Below are 17728 nucleotides of genomic sequence, written 5' to 3'. Positions count from 1 at the left end.
TGTGGGTTCCAAATGACCCTCTAAATGAGTATTTCTAAGAAGGGGAGACTCAGAAATTTCCACATAATTTACTGAACTGATATTTTGATGTGCTTGTGGCAGCAGTGTAGAAACACAGACCTGGATAACAAACCATCATAGTGTAATAAATGATATAAAATCAGCAATTATTTCAGAGGATTCTAAACACAGAAGATCAGAAATGCAATTCAAGTACCCAGAAGATGATGCCTCACAGAACAGAACAGATATTATACTGTATTCACTGCAGTGGTGATATTTTAATGTGCTTGTGGCAGCAGTGTAGAAAAACATAAATGGACAACACAGCAAAACCATCATCAAAATGCCTGCATGCAACAAACCTGCAACATAGAAACACTGGCATAGAGTAATAAATGGCAAAACACCAGCAATTATTTTAGAGGATATTCAACATATCAGACAATTCTGAACTAAATGAAAGTAGCCAGAAGACGATGCCTCACAGGTCAGATATCAGATTGACTGCAGTTACTGTGTGAGTGACTCATGACTGAACCCCACATGTCTCCATCCATCTCTGCATGTGGGCTCTTGTTCAGACAGAGACAGTTTCTGCTCTAACTGGGCTGCTCTACTGACACAGAGGCCTTCACTGCTACAATACTCAGAGGAGAGAGTGTACAGCCCATATTAAAGTATGGAAACACTCTCTCAGTGAAAGTGTGTGTGAGAGTGTGTAGTTGTGTGTTATTATCAGGGTCAGAGAATGACACCTTTCCTCTGTCCCAGTCCAGCTGCACTCTGATCCTCTGGAGTTTCTGCTGCACTGTTAGACGAGTGGAGGGCTGTGGGGGAGCACGTGCTCCATATTTACCATCTTTATGCCAAACAATCCACAGTCCACTCCTGGAGTACATGTCTCCCTTCCTCGGGGTCAACTCTGCCTTCACACCCACATTCCACCATGTGTTCTCTCCAACCTCCACATCCCAGCAGTGAGTCCCTGAGTTAAAGCCCTCAGAGCCCAGGACACTGGCACACGTATCAAATCTCTCTGGGTTATCAGGAAGCTGCTGCTCCTCATCAACACATCTCACACTGTTCAGATCCTCAGACAGGAGGAGAGAGTCAGCTGCAGTGTTGGGATCCAGAGTCACAGGAGCTGCAGAGAGAAAGAACACACACATGAGCTGAACACTGAGTGATGTGTGATGAGTAGTGATGCACCGATGTGAAAATTGTGGCCGATACCGATAACCGATATTAATTTTGCTGTTATGGCCGATACCGATATTTACCGATGTCGATATATCTGTATAGAAAACACATTCTTATGATAATCAAATAAAGAGCTATTTTCCAAAATGCATTTTTTTAAATAACGTTTCAATAGCCTACCTTAGAACACCAGAGGATTACAATATAATAGAATATATCTGTATTATTTTATATCCTGATATAAAAAGAGAGAATACTGAATGTCTGATATTTATGACAGCACTTTATGCAGATTAGCCTATAGGTATGGCACACCTACTATTTATATTACAACTCTCCCTCTTTAATTCAGCTGTGTGGTTGAAGCCTGGAAATATTGTAAACAAAGTAGCATAGTAGCATAGTTGGCTAGCTTATCATAGTCTACTGATTGGACTGTTCAGTTTCCCCATGTGTGTTTAAGTTTAAAGGTAGGCCTAATACTTGTTCTCCTTGGTACAGGCACTTTTGGGAAACACTGGTATTGAGATGAACAGTCAACTTGAAACCAAGAGTTTTAAACAAATATGTGCAGCATGCTAATGTTGCTAAGCAGATTTAATAGTAATTTAGCTAGTCGTCTTCTATGAGTCCTTGCTTTCACGATTGTAATGTTTTATTTGGATTGCGTTGGCCGAGTCGCGCGTGTCCATTGAGTGAGCGAGAGAGAGCGGGGCAAAGAGAGGGGTGTTGTAAAATGGTGTTGCGGCTCCTTTAAGAGAGCTCCGTGTGTGTGTGTGGGAAGAAGCTGGGAAGGAGGGAGATAGAGTGAGGAAGTGTAGGCTATGTATGCGACTGGAGCAGAGAGTGTGAAAGTTCAAGTTGGAGTCTGTACACAGTGTGAGCGGGGTTACTGTCCGAAATAAAACTCCATAAAGTTCAGCTCGTGTATTTTGCTCATCAGAAATGGGACCGTGACCCCGACGTTATTCTATCTTATAACATCGGCCCTCGAATAACGAATCTCCCCTGCGTTTCTGACTACGGTCTGAAACAAAGCAGGAAAGGTTAACAGGGGGTTTATACTGTTTGGTAAAGTCTACAATGAAAGCAACGTAGGCTACCGCCAAGTAAAGCGGGAGATGTGTGTTTATGCGGCCGCGTAAGCTGCAAAGCACTGCTAGACACTAGAAAGGGTGTGTCGGTTCTGCCTTTTCACACCGCGACACAGGTTTGTGGATATGAGTGTTGCAATTTCAGTTTTGAATCGCATATCATTACAGCCCTATTAAATGCCTATTACGACCATATAACTACATTCTGCCTGATACACAGTTATATTTAGCCTACCGCGAGAGATGTAGCTAGGCGTGACATGACATGCAAGCCAGCCGTCAACTTGACTGCAAGCAACGCGAGCAGCGCGATACAACGCAACGTTTTGAAAGAACTTTTGTCAGATGCCCAGTGTCTTCTTTCTGTCAGTCTTGTTGCCCTGCTATTTTAAATAAGAAATATGATGCAATAGAAGGGCATATTTAACGGATTCAGTGTAGACAGATAACACGCTTGGATCGCTACACACGTCAAATACACAGGAATGATTATCGGCCTGTTCACATCGGCCCTATTTTGACATCGGACCGATACCGATGTGTAAAAAAATGACCATATCGGCCGATATTATATCGGCGGCCGATATATCGTGCATCACTAGTGATGAGGATGTGAATGATGGTCATTATTAATAGTGGTGTTAGCAAGTGTAATGGCAGGAGAAGTAGTAACAGTGAAATGCTCTTTAGTCATCAGGATGAAGGATCACAGCTGTACAGGAGTGTACTCACAGGAGAGGGATGTTAGTGGAAGGGAGGATCATCACTGACCATTCTCATGCATTTATATCCCTCTTCATCTTTATATCTCTCTTCATCCCTCTATCAATTTATCTCATCTGTCCATCCATCCATCTCTCTCTTGATGCTTATGAATGTGTGTGTGTGTGTGTGCGTGTGTGTGTTGTGTTCTAATATGTGTGTGGTGTGCTAGTGTGTGTGTGTGTGTATGAGTGTGTGCTTGAGTGTGTGTGTGTGTGTGTGTGTGTGTGTGTGTGTGTGTGTGTGTGTGTGTGTGTGTGTGTGTGTGTGTGCGTGTGTGTGTGTTGCTAGTTGGCAAAATATTTGGCTATACTGTAAACACACCATGCTGGACAACCTCCCCCTCTACCTCTGTGTTTCTATATCACACTGTTCTAAGGCATTGATAGAGTGCATACTGAGCTCCCCCTCTACCTCTGTGTTTCTATATCACACTGTTCTAAGGCATTGATAGAGTGCATACTCAACCCCCCCCTCTACCTCTGTGTTTCTATATCACACTATTCTAAGGCATTGATAGAGTGCATACTGAGCTCCCCCTCTACCTCTGTGTTTCTATATCACACTATTCTAAGGCATTGATGATGCTGGTGTAACTCCTACTTCTTCACTGTCTCCACAGTTGGTTAGTGCTGCAGTCTTTCCACCTGATCTACCTGCTGATACCCTCTGATTACAACACCACCAATCCATTTGGTCATGCTTTTAAATCTACATGCTGCGTGACATCCATTTGTACCTGTAATATAAGTGAGTACCATAATTGACACCCTGTAATTTTCTACATGTTTGATCTGCTCAGTCTTGTAATAGTAACCTCACGAGCACATTGTAAGGTTAGCCCTCACTAAGCTGTTCTACATCCATTACTTTGAGTGTGTGTGTGTGTGGTGTTCTAGTGTGTGTGTGTGTGTGTGAGAGCACATTGTAAGGTTAGCCCTCACTAAGCTGTTCTACATCCATTACTTTGAGTGTGTGTGTGTGGTGTTCTAGTGTGTGTGTGTGTGTGTGTGAGCACATTGTAAGGTTAGCCCTCACTAAGCTGTTCTACATCCATTACTTTGAGTGTGTGTGTGTGTGGTGTTCTAGTGTGTGTGTGTGTGTGTGTGTGTGTGTGTGTGTGTGTGTGTGAGAGCACATTGTAAGGTTAGCCCTCACTAAGCTGTTCTACATCCATTACTTTGAGTGTGTGTGTGTGTGGTGTTCTAGTGTGTGTGTGTGTGTGTGTGAGCACGTTGTAAGGTTAGCCCTCACTTAGCTGTTCTACATCCATTACTTTGAGTGTGTGTGTGTGTGTTGTTCTAGTGTGTGTGTGTGTGTGTGTGAGCACATTGTAAGGTTAGCCCTCACTAAGCTGTTCTACATCCATTACTTTGAGTGTGTGTGTGTGTGGTGTTCTAGTGTGTGTGTGTGTGTGAGAGCACATTGTAAGGTTAGCCCTCACTAAGCTGTTCTACATCCATTACTTTGAGTGTGTGTGTGTGGTGTTCTAGTGTGTGTGTGTGTGTGTGAGCACATTGTAAGGTTAGCCCTCACTAAGCTGTTCTACATCCATTACTTTGAGTGCTGGTTCCCATGTGTAGCCACTATCAGCGTTGCATCATGTATGTGTGTGTGCATCATGAGCACGTATGCTGATCTGCTTCTCCAGACACATGAACTCATCTGGCCCGTCTCTCTCTACACTGCTGGCCCTGAGCACATGGCCCCACACACACTCCTGCTCCAGGTGTCTTCTTGTTCAAAGGCACGTTTTCCTTTCCCCCATCACCTTAGTGCTCTGGGAGGGTTAGGGCCAATCTCAATTCTCTGTCTTACCCCTCCCCTTACCCTTTCCCCTTGGTTTTGCACGTTCACACGAGGTGAAGGGGTGTCTCAATTCTGATTACGATTAAGAGCCAGGCCCAAGGCGTAGGGCTACATAGCCCTTGAAACGAAGTTTGCCACTGACCACATATGAAAGAGAGGAATAACATACAACTGGGTTTCTCAGAAGTGCCGGCATCAAACTTTTAAAATGGCTGAACGACAAAATGCCGAGTCGCACAAATGTAAGTATTTTCAACAGTTTAATTGATATTCTAATTATGACACTCATGTTTTATGATACATTTAATAAAATGTTCAAGCGGTTTTAATTGTAATGTAATTAGACTCTGGGCTTGGGCAATGGGACTTGAGACTACAGTACCGGTAGTTCAATTAATTTGGCTCCATATCAATAAAACTTAATTGAACTGAATTGAGAGTTAGGAGTGTGAGCCCATACACACACACACACACACACACACACACACACACGCACACACGCACACAGACACACACACACACACACACACACACACACACACACACACACACAAGGTCCCATTTCCACATCTGTATCACAGGGGCAGTGTGTAGGATGCGTATGATTACTGGAAGTTGGTTCTGCTCTGTTTTGCTTGTTTGAGTGGAAGAGGGGTTTTATCAGCGAAGGACCCCAAAGACCCTCCTAAGATTGATTATGTGTGTTAAAAACAGTAGGCTACTCACTGTACTGAACAATCTCCTGCATCTTCTCCCAGACTCTGAACTTCAGGTTGCCCAGGTGCTTTGCCACATTGATCAGAGCTCCTGAAACCCTCTCTGGATCCTGCAGTGTGCACTGGGCTCTGGAATAACATTCAGGAGTCAGTGCTGCTGTGGGTTTGGGTTCAGAACTACAGAGAAGAGAGAGACAGGAGGTAGATCACTCACCTTTCCACTGTGCTCTTGTAGTTCTGGAAAATAAGAAAAGAGAAAGTAGGTTAAACATTATTTTTAAAATGAGGTCTAAGGTCTTTTGCCCATTCTCCTCTACTGCTCCCCCTGCTGTTTCAATATGCTAACTGCAGCCAATAAAAACAAACTCATACATCATACGTCACACACATTGGTCTCCCCTTACCCCCCCCCCCCCCCAAACCCTTCTCCACCAATCACAGAGCACGGAGTGCCTGCACATGAGCCCAGTCCCCCCTCAACTCCTTCTCCACACGGCTCCCATCAGGGGAAAATACAGCAGCCTGATATCACCAGACTCACTCAGGTGCTACAGAACTACAGCAGCCTGATATCACCAGACTCACTCAGGTGCTACAGAACTACAGCAGCCTGATATCACCAGACTCACTCAGGTGCTACAGAACTACAGCAGCCTGATATCACCAGACTCACTCAGGTGCTACAGTAGAACTACAGCAGCCTGATATCACCAGACTCACTCAGGTGCTACAGAACTACAGCAGCTCACTCAGGTGCTACAGAACTACAGCAGCCTGATATCACCAGACTCACTCAGGTGCTACATACAGTAGAACTACAGCAGCCTGATATCACCAGACTCACTCAGGTGCTACAGAACTACAGCAGCCTGATATCACCAGACTCACTCAGGGGCTACAGAACTACAGCAGCCTGATATCACCAGACTCACTCAGGGGCTTGGAAACGGCTACGCTACAGTAGAATTGGTGCACCTTATGGCCCCAGCCGTGGTGCGGCTGGCTGGGGCACTTGCACCGTACGCCGGCGACCCGGGTTCGATTCCCGCCCCGTGGTCCTTTCCGGATCCCACCCTGACTCTCTCTCCCACTCGCTTCCTGTCATTCTCTACTGTCCTGTAAATTAAAGGCATAAAAGGCCAAAAAAATATACTTTAAAAAAAAAAAAAAAAAAAAAAAGAATTGGTGCACCTTCTGTCATAGCATCCTTAAATGTGCTCCCTGGCAGTGACTCCCTTGTGTCACACAGAAGGGGGTGTTAGAACATGGGCTTGTGGTAACTGTGTGCACAATAGGGTGCTAGGCTGAATGTGTCACTGTTATGTGTTGTGAGAATCTCTTTCTTTCTTTCTTTCTTTCTGCCTATCTCTCTCTCTCTCTCTTTCTCTCTGGTTCCTCTGTGTCTGTATCTACTCCTCCCAAGAGTGTTCCATCCTGGCGTCCTTATCTTGTCCTCTTTACTTATCTGTGTACTCCTTATGGTTGCAAGTAGCCACTCCCACAACTGCATGTAGCCACTCCCACAGCTGCAAGGTCATCCTCTACAATACTACCACTACAATATAACAAATCCTATTCATTTAGGCCTCTACTGTTCTTACCATTTATTGTGATCCTGCTCTCTTCTCTAGAATCCCCTCAAATGAGAACATCACCTCACACCATATCAACAGCACATAACAGATTATTGAGGCAAACATGGCAGGTCACCTCAACTAAACAGATGTGCTATTGTTAAATTATCACTGGAATTAGACTTGTAGATCTAACACCCTTACAGCCAGATGTGCTATTGTTAAATTATCACTGGACTTAAGAGTTTGACATCTAACACCCTTACAGCCAGATGTGCTATTGTTAAATTATTACTGGACTTAGAGTTTGAGATCCAACACCCTTACAGACAGTGGATGGTTCCTACCTGCAGGAATATGATGTCATCAGCTCCCATCTTCTCTTCTAGGTCTCTGATTGTGTCTGAAAGAGATGAGATCTCTCTGCTCATCTTCTCAATCTTCTCCTTCATCATCTGACTCTTCTGCTCCTCTTCCTCCCTCAGTGCAGCTATCCTGGCTGCCTCTTCATCTCGTAGAAACTGGTGAAGCTTCTCAAACTCCTCCTTGATCTGTTTCTCTGTGTTCTGGGTTTGAATCTGAATAAAAATATATCAGCTTAAATATGATTGGGGGAGATGGCAGAGAGGTAGGAAACAAAGCACCTGATGATTCACCAGCAATATGTCACCTGACAATATGGTCTCCAGGTCATGGCATTATGAAACGACTGACAGAATCCTTGGATGTTTACAAACAGTGAACTCGTATGACACTAGAACACTGACCTTAATGTACTCAGCTGTTTTATCACAGGTCACTTTAGCTTTCTCTAACTCCTTCATCTTCTCCTGTATAGGCTGCAGCTTGTTCTTGAGCTCCTCCTGAAATGAACGAACCACTTTAGCAAACTCACTCCATTATCAAACTCAACAACCGCATGTTATTAATCACATACTGTATGTGCACACGTGTTTGTAAGGATACTGTGAGATGCATAACAAACATGTACTTTTCTATGTACAGTATGGGCTTGAGGTGCACACATCCCATAATGTTAAAACTGGGAGTGCTTCATTAAGGCTCAACAGTAAAGTGTAGGTAGGTGCTTCTATACTGATACAAAAGGCCTTACCTTCATCTCACAGGCTGCTTCCACAGTAGGACTGAAGTTGTGATTTTTGTGTAATTTTGAGCACAGACACACCAGGCACACAAGCTGTTTGTCATCTTGGCAGAAGAGCTCCAGTTTTCTTTTGTGCTCTTTGCAGAGTGCGTCCGTATGATCTCTCTCTTGTAAGTAAACCTCACAGAGGTTCTTTAAAGTCAGATTTGGGAGGGGAGAATCTTTCAGCGATGTATTCCTGCAGACTGGACATTCTCTGGATCCTTTGGTGTCCCAGAACGTCTGCAGACAGACTTTACAGATGCTGTGACTACAAGTCAGGATGACAGGATCCTTGTAGATCTCAGTGCACACAGGACAAGAGAACTCCTCTTCTAGTTTAGAGGCCATTTTCAAAGAATAAATGCAATCCAAGTAAACGTTTCCCTCTGGTTATGACTGGTTGACAATCTGTACTTTCACTTTCACAGGTTTGATCAATCTACTGAGTCTCTGAGTCAATCTGCAGTAGTTGTCAATCTGCAAACTTATCCAAATGTCTGTAAGGTTCTGAACAGAAGCAATGTAACTCTTCCTTGATATTTCCCCCAGAAAAGTCCTCATGCCTGACGAGTTCTACAGCAGTAATGTTGAGCAGAGCAGCAGTCTGTGCCTGAGTTTCACTTCCTCATTCAGGAAACGAGAGTTAGAGGGAGGGATCTGGAGGAGCAGGAAGCTGATTGGTCGGTCTCACAGCATTACCTTTTTTTCAGATTTAAATTCAAAATACCAGAATGTGCGAATGTTTTTGGCAGAACAAAAGGCAAGTTCTATTTTTTACACTGCAGCAATTCGGGATTATGGGTAACTTCTTGTTTGATTATGGGTGTACTTTTCTTTTTTATAATGTTCAGAGGTATAAAAGTCCGGCTTCACATCTTTGTTCAAACCATTCACTTAATCAGCTGATTCTAACTAGCACAACTCTTAGCCAGGTAGGCTAATTAGTGAAATCACCCGTGTTGGCAGTACTTTCTACTTTTACATCTCTGAATGTAACAGATTCAAACAAGTAAAATATATGTGCTTTTTCTCTGCTGTTTACACAATGATCTCATTCCACCTGAAGTGTGTGTGAATGCATATTCTACTGAATAAACCTCATATGAAGAGTAAAGTTGTTTAGCATGTTCTTCTGTCTATCAGTGAATACATATCATCTGTGGAGTTTAGTCATTTACAAGCCTGAACACACAGTGCTAAAGTATACAGACTTGCACATGGTTTATCAGACTGTTACAAAATACACTGTTTCTGGTTTTTAATCACACCACAACCATTATTTGCACATGATGCAGCGACGAGGGACCAGGTGTGAGTCTGTAGAGGTCAGCTGCAGAGTTTTGACTGTCAAGTCCCTCTGCAGGGCCCACAGCATGCTGGTCATCACAGGAGCCTGCAGGTCAAAGGTCATCCAGCTGGACACACACAGAGGAAGCTGGGGGTCAGGAGGGGAGAGATGAGGGTGAGTTAGGGCAGCGCTACCTGGACACAGTGCAGTATGGACACTGCTCACCTGGACACAGCGCAGTATGCTCACTGCTCACCTGGACACAGTGCAGTATGGTCACTGCTCACCTGGACACAGTGCAGTATGGACACTGGACACCTGGACACAGTGCAGTATGGTCACTGCTCACCTGGACACAGTGCAGTATGGACACTGGACACCTGGACACAGTGCAGTATGGTCACTGCTCACCTGAACACAGTGCAGTATGGTCACTGCTCACCTGGACACAGCTCAGTATGGACACTGACAGCGCAGTATGGACACTGGTCACCTGGACACAGTGCAGTATGGACACTGGTCACCTGGACACAGCGCAGTATGGACACTGGTCACCTGGACACAGCGCAGTATGGACACTGGTCACCTGGACACAGTGCAGTATGGACACTGGTCACCTGGACACAGTGCAGTATGGACACTGGTCACTGCTCACACTGACAGATCCAACACATGTGATGGGCACAGGCTGGGGCCTCACCAACCTCAGTCAGGTCATCTGATGATGAAGTCCTGAGACACCCACTGACCCCAGGTCAGAATTACTGACTCCAGGTAAGAACCACTGACCCATCCCAGGTAAGAACAGCTGACCCCAGGTAAGAACCACTGACCCCAGGTAAGAACTACTGACCCCAGGTAAGAACAGCTGACCCCAGGTAAGAACCACTGACCCCAGGTAAGAACAGCTGACCCCAGGTAAGAACCACTGACCCCAGGTAAGAACTACTGACCCCAGGTAAGAACAGCTGACCCCAGGTAAGAACAGCTGACCCATTCCAGATAAGAAGAGCTGACCCCAGGTAAGAACAGCTGACCCCAGGTGTGAATTACTGACTCCAGATAAGAACAGCTGATTCCAGGTAAGAACCACTGACCCATCCCAGGTAAGAACAGCTGACCCCAGGTAAGAACAGCTGACCCCAGGTAAGAACCACTGACCCCAGGTAAGAACTACTGACCCCAGGTAAGAACAGCTGACCCCAGGTAAGAACAGCTGACCCATTCCAGATAAGAAGAGCTGACCCCAGGTAAGAACAGCTGACCCCAGGTGTGAATTACTGACTCCAGATAAGAACAGCTGATTCCAGGTAAGAACAGCTGACCCACCCCAGGTAAGAACAGCTGACCCCAGGTAAGAACTACTGATTCCAGGTAAGAACAGCTGACCCCAGGTAAGAACTACTGACTCCAGTTAAGAACATCTGACCCCAGGTAAGAACAGCTGACCCACCCCAGGTAAGAACAGCTGACCCCAGGTAAGAACAGCTGACTCCAGGTAAGAACAGCTGACCCCAGGTAAGAACAGCTGGTTCTCTCATCTGTCATTTTTTTGCATTCTTAATATCTGTATTTTGAATGTGTGTATTTGGATTAAGGTCACCCCATCTTCAACAGAAATCTGTCCTGAACAGCTTTGATTCTCCACACAGCTATTTGTGTGAACATGAACATGTAGTGAAGTCGGTCTCCACACGGCTCCTGTGTGTGTGTGTGTGTGTGTGTGTGTGTGTGTGTGTGTGTGTGTGTGTGTGTGTGTGTGTGTGTGTGTGTGTGTGTGCGCTCCTCTGCTCAGCCTGTTACCTGCCTGGGCTTCTCTGCCTGTCTCTCCCGCTACCTGTTCAGCAGGTTGGGTATGAAACGTTCTGAATAAGGAATCAGAATTGTGTTCTGTTGATATTTACAGAATAGAGTAATTATGATGATCTGGAATCAGCCTTGATTCTCCACAAATCTGTCCTGAACAGCAACAGAGTCCTGAAACACCCACTGACCCCAGATAAGAACTACTGACCCCAGGTAAGAACTACAGTACTGGCCCCAGATAAGAATTACTGACTCCAGGTAAGATCAGCTGGTTCTCTCAACTGTCATGTTTAGTATTTTGAATGTGTGTATTTGCATTAAGGTCACCACATCTTCAACAGAAATCTGTCCTGAATGGCCTAGAGTCACCACACAGCTCCTGGTGATGTGTGTGAATATGCACTGCAGTGAGTCACCACATAGCTCCTGTGTGTGTGTGTGTGTGTGTGTGTGTGTGTGTCTGTGTGTGTGAGTGTGTGAGTGTCTGTGTGTGTGTGTGTGTGTGTGTGTGTGTGTGTGTGTCTGTGTGTGTGAGTGTGTGAGTGTCTGTGTGTGTGTGTGTGTGTGTGTGTGTGTGTGTGTTCTCTGTACCTATTCAGTTTCATTTCTCTTTTTACTTTTTATTAGCTACCTGTTCAGCAGGTTGGGTATAAAAAGTTATGAATATGAACATCATGATTGTGTCCTGTTGATATTTCCATAAGGGATTCATTAATGCAATTGTAATGATGTGGGTTGTAGTATCATTAGAGCTGTTTTATCTGTCTGTGGAAATCACACAGTTCTGACTCTGTTTATTCCTCCTTCTCATCGTGTTCAAACTCAGCAAAGCCCAAAGCTCCCTGGTGTACATTAGACCTTCCATCTGGTTATGAAGGACAGAGACAGAGACACTAACACTGCCAATGCATCAGATTAATATGATTCTTTATTTCATGTGCGTGCATGATGATCAGAGTTCAGTAGTGCAGGAGTTTGTGTTTACTGCAGTGCTCTCAGTCTCTATAGTGCTGTTTAATCTCCAGCATTTCTGACCTCAGATCAGACAGCAGCAGCAGAACCAGCTGCACCTGTGCTGTGTTGCTGCTCTGCTACTGGGAACCTCACAGGTGAGAGGAGAGTGTAGTTACACAATAACCACCACTAGATGGCAGCATTCATACTGAGACTGTGCTGTGTTGCTGCTCTGCTACTGGAAACCTCACAGCTGAGAGGAGAGTGTAGTTACACAATAACCACCACTAGATGGCAGCATTCATACTGAGACTGTGCTGTGTTGCTGCTCTGCTACTGGAAACCTCACAGGTGAGAGAGGAGAGTGTAGTTACACAATAACCACCACTAGATGGCAGTATTAATATTGAGACTGTGCTGTGTTGCTGCTCTGCTACTGGAAACCTCACAGGTGAGAGGAGAGTGTAGTTACACAATAACCACCACTAGATGGCAGTATTCATACTGAGACTTTCACAAGCCCCAGAGAGGTATTTTCTTATTTACGGGAGAACAAACAGCACTGTCTCACCTGCTTCCTTATTCAGTCAGAGCAAAGGTCTCTGGGGAAAGAGGACTCTGATTGGTCAATCTAGCTACAGCTTGAAATGATCTCATGTTCAGGTTGAAGTACCTGGATGTACCTGTGTTCTGTGACTGATAAGACAGACACGTGCTGACCCTGGATCATTGGATGATGAGAAACAGCCTCCACCACACAGACTTTGACCATCATGTTTGGGTTAATGTTCTACTCATATGACAGGAGACCTGACAGGTGGGACAGAGGCCAATGCCACAATATCTAATGTTGACTATAAAATGCTAACATGCTAACATCTCTGAGTTACTGAGAGGGAGCAAACAATGGTGGAGTATTTTGAAAACACACGCACACACACACACCAACACGAGTAGTATGTCAGAAACCTACACCAGTGTGTGTGGTGCATTGTGGGGGTTTTACTTGTGTCTTCTCTGGGCCTGCATGAAGGCTTGTTCTGACACACACTAACACACACACACACACACACACAAATACATACACACACACACACACACACACACTGGTCTGGCCTGGCCTGGTCTTAAAAGGAGGGAAAAGGCCCTATGGCTCATCAGCAGTAGGCCCTAATCAAAAGCAGCTCTCTCTAATGGGCGTCCTGCACTGCCAACCCAGCAGGGAGTTAAGAGGCTGATATGAGAATGTTCTCCTGCACAGAGTCCTGAACAGGCACCAAGCACACATGGGACTGTTCCTACAGCCGGCTCTCAGTGTCTCAGTGCTCACAGTACACATCAGCAGGGTTGTGTACAAACACAATATGCTCGATGAATACATATTTTACATGTCAATACATCACTGATTTGGTTTTGAAAAACACACAATTCAATTTACATTAATTCCAAAGTAATGTAATTTTTGTTTGGTCTTCAACAAAAAACAAATTTTGTCATGTTTTTTTTAACATGACTTTCCGTATGTAAATCTAAATGCTCTCCATGACAATGAATTTTTTCAATGAATCTTGAATTTCCCCTTGGGGATCAATAAAGTATCTATCTATCTATCTATCTATCTATCTATCTATCTATCTATCTATCTATCTATCTATCTATTTATCTCTCTATCTCTCTCTGACAACTGATGTATCATATTCTGCCACCAGGGGGAGCTGTCTGTTGGATAATATCCTTCTGCAGATAGTAAACTGGATACTTGACCTGATACTTGACATGATCTGTACATTTATAATACATATTGTTATATGTCATACACATCCCAAAAAGCCACAATGAGTAATGAGAAAAAATAAACATTATAAGCAAGAAAGTAACACTTACTCATAATCCCTAACTGCTTTTACAATTTTAAGTTCAGCCCACAAGTTATTGAGTTGACTTAAATACCAAAGTAGAAACACTGTCAAGTTGAAAATGAGCTCTCCGTAATGACATCTGCAGCTGAAGCCTTGTTGGCGCGTACGGCCAAGCAACGGCCAGCGAATGACAGCTGGAATAAATCCCTGGAAATGGCCAATGAGGAGCCGCGTTTCCCCCTGGAAAGTTACCCGGTGTCAGCCGGTGACAGCCTGGCAACAGCCAGTCCCTGAGCGGTCCGCATATCCAAGAGCCTGGTCAAGCATGAGCCAATCAGAGAACCGTTGCCATGGGGTACGTCCCGCCCTCGCCCCCTGTAGCGGCGCGAGCTCCAAATTGGATCTGTACAGCACAGGTCTGCACAGGTACGCTATGGTTATTTACCTCAGCGAGTATTTTGAAGATTCGTTTCTGTGGAGGGAGATTTTGACTTTGTTGATAAATTTGTTTACGTTTTTTTTTACTGTATTGTAAGTGTCATGTTAGCTTAGTGCATAAACAAGACAGCCAGGACGTGCTGGGCAGGCTGGAGGAGATCAAGAGCATCACCTCCCTTTTTGGCCGAGTCCTGAAAATGGACTCAACCAAAAAAGATTGTGAAGAAGCTGACACACCGCTCCACAGCATCATGGGCCACCAACGTTGGCACTGAGCACGGGCAGGTGATCATGTCCGTGCTGACGGCCAGTGAGGGCTATGGCCTCGGCCCACTGATTGGTGGCCTCGTCAGCCGCTACAGGGACGCTGGGGTGCTGCCTCCTGAGGAGCTTTATGTGGACAGGGGACTGCTGCGGATCCACACATCTGCCCAGGCTGTTCAGGACGTGGGACCGCATGCTGATACGCCTGGACATAATTATGGCACTGCATGCGGAGGATTGCTGTTGGGTGCACCACAGACTCCCACTCTCTCTTACGCTGGCTTCTTGGACCAACTGAGCCAGTGTATTTTCATCTGGGATGAGGACGACGTGCGTGCCCTGACGGCGGCTATAAGCGCGCTGAGCTGGCAGCGAGGCACATCCACCCCTCCACCCCTGCTGATGTCATGCGACTCCTCTCCAGGGCAGAGATGGCGCTGCACTGCAGGCGGACCACCAGGAGCAGAGAAGAGATGGAGGCTCTCATCACCCAGCTCTTGGTGTCCTACGACGGGGAGAGAGGGGGGGCAGCACTCTTGGAGTGCCCCTCATCCACAGTGAGAGGATGGCGGAGATCTGGAAGGTGCAGAAAAAACACCTCTGCTGCCTCCAGGACCCCCCTGGCGTGCAGCTGTATATGCAGACGGGGACCCTGCAGAAAGGGGGGCACACTCTGCCCACCTACAGATGCACCAGGGGGTCAACATCTCTGGAGAGTTTCCATCTCCACATGAACCGGTTCATCCCAGGTGAAAACTCATCTCAACTTTAGCACAAAAACATGTAGATTGATGTAGAGAATTAAAGCAGAATTGAATAAAACAACTATTTCTATCTTTAGGAACTCTGGCCAGTGCCACGTTCCTCCAGGCCTATCTGGTGGATGGCCTTGCCAGGTGGAACGAGGACAGGGGTATGGCTGCAGAGGGGAGAGTGGAGCCCCACTCCTACAGTGGCCTTCTACGGCATGCGGTCAACCAGCTCGAAGAGGTGGTCATAGGAAGGAGGGTCCTGACATACACACCTCCACGGAAATACACTGCTACACCTCCTTTGTGTCTTAAAAATCTCATTTGAATTAAAATGTTTTATGTCAACTGCTACATTTAGTTTGATGTGTTTGTTTTATGGGTTTGTGATTTCCAGGTGAGCTTGTTGGGGTGGAGTGTTTGTATCACCTGACTGGCCGTGCACTGGAGGACTACAAACACACACTGGCTGCATTGGAGACAGAGGAGGTGTTTGTGGCCGAGGATGAGGGCTATGTTGAGCCTGAGGCAGGGGAGTTAGAGGACTTTACTGTCCCCATCCTGGAACCTCCCCCACTCACTACTGCCATGGCTGCTTCACTTGGTGTGGGTTCTGCTGATGTAGCGTCTGCCACACCACCCACCAGCCGGTCCCCAGCGTCTGCCACACCACCCACCAGCCGGTCCCCAGCGTCTGCCACCCATTAGACAGTCCCCTGCGTCTGCTGCGCCATCCCCAGGCTGGTTCCCAGCACCTGTCACTCCACCCACTAGCCGGTCCCCTGCCACTGCAGTGCCCTCCACTGCCCAGTCCCCAGCTGCCACAGGTGTGCTTGCCACAGCCCCTCCACCTGCCACAGGTCCGTCTGCTGTAGCTCCTGATCCTGTCTGATGTAAGTTTTAACTTTTTTTTGCGACTGATTTTAAAGAATCAATCCTGACATATTGTGCTTTGCTACAAGTCTGTCACTATGTTCTATTTTATTCATCTAGAGCTCTGTTGGACTGGACAACATCCCCGGCTATGCAGCAGTCCAGGACTTGGCACGCTGCCTTGTGGCCCTCAAAAGCCACAACCTTGCCCTGACACAGGAGGAGGCACGGCACGGCACATCATCGCCCTCTGGCAGGGCTTGTCACACTTCGACAAGGGCAGGACAACATACCCTCCTCGTCACCAGCAGACCCTGAACACAGGTCAGTTTAGGACCAGAACAAATATTGTGGCACCAGGGGTGGAGTCCACCAGACGGTACGTTCATTACATTTTTGTGTTTGTTTATTTGTTTGTTTTTGTTTACAATCTGTGTGACCAAAGCTATAGTTACCATGTTTTGGACTGCCTTAATTGTCCAGGTGTTTCATCGGGTCACACGGTCCGGCCCAGTGGCCAGACTGCAAGCGGCTGGTGGAGGCCATCTCCATCCAGCTCTGCATGGCCATCACTGGCCGAAAGAAGAGCCCCAAGGGCAGCCAGAGCCTGTGGACCCATGTCATCCACGCGTGCAGCAATTTACCTCAATGTGTTGTCAACAACGCACGTGTGATGGCCGACACCACCATCCAGCTGCCCGAGATGAACACCACAACGCTGGCACAATGGTGAGTAAATCAATAAATATCTGTACAACCTAGGTATTATTTTTATTTATTATTATTTCTTAATTTTATTCAGGTGCAACAAGCATAGCCGGAGTCAGGAGACTGAGGTGCTGCAACAAGCCTGTCCGGTCCCAATTGCAGGACCTGTGCAGCAGCAGTCTACACCCCAGAAAGAGGCTCTGTCCGTCCTGGTTGTGGTGGACAACCCACATGTCTTTCCCCTGCCAACCAATACAGTAGGCACAGCCAGGCTGAAAAGACGGCTGACATTTTTGCCAAAGAGACAGACCAACCTGCCGCAACACCCACTTGGCTTCAGCATCCGGCGACCAGCGCAACACTCACCTCCCTGCAGAGCCCTTCAGCCACCTCCACACTCACCTCCCTGCAGAGCCCTTCAGCCACCTCCACCCTCACCTCCCTGCAGAGCCCTTCAGCCACCTCCACACTCACCTCCCTGCAG

The 17728-nt window shown here is 46.3% G+C and overlaps 1 protein-coding gene across 1 annotated transcript; it reads right to left on the bottom strand.

Annotated features, from left to right (window-relative positions):
* Positions 1–261: 261 nt before the first annotated feature.
* LOC143100189 (zinc-binding protein A33-like) lies at positions 262–8951 on the bottom strand. The gene is made up of 6 exons (XM_076263160.1): positions 8273–8951; positions 7926–8021; positions 7506–7736; positions 5799–5821; positions 5595–5713; positions 262–1147 (listed from the first exon to the last, which is right to left on the bottom strand). The coding sequence occupies exons 1-6, from the start codon at positions 8651–8653 to the stop codon at positions 603–605; spliced, it is 1395 nt and encodes a 464-aa protein (XP_076119275.1). The 5' UTR covers positions 8654–8951; the 3' UTR covers positions 262–602.
* Between the last annotated feature and the right edge of the window lie 8777 nt (positions 8952–17728).

This window comes from Alosa pseudoharengus, unplaced genomic scaffold (assembly GCF_046254945.1).
Source record: "Alosa pseudoharengus isolate Yale_2024_CS ecotype anadromous, Long Island Sound unplaced genomic scaffold, YU_APseudo_1.1 YU_APseudo_1.1_scf_3, whole genome shotgun sequence".
Classification (NCBI taxonomy): Eukaryota; Metazoa; Chordata; class Actinopteri; order Clupeiformes; family Clupeidae; genus Alosa; species Alosa pseudoharengus.
This window is presented reverse-complemented; position numbering and strand designations above follow the sequence as displayed.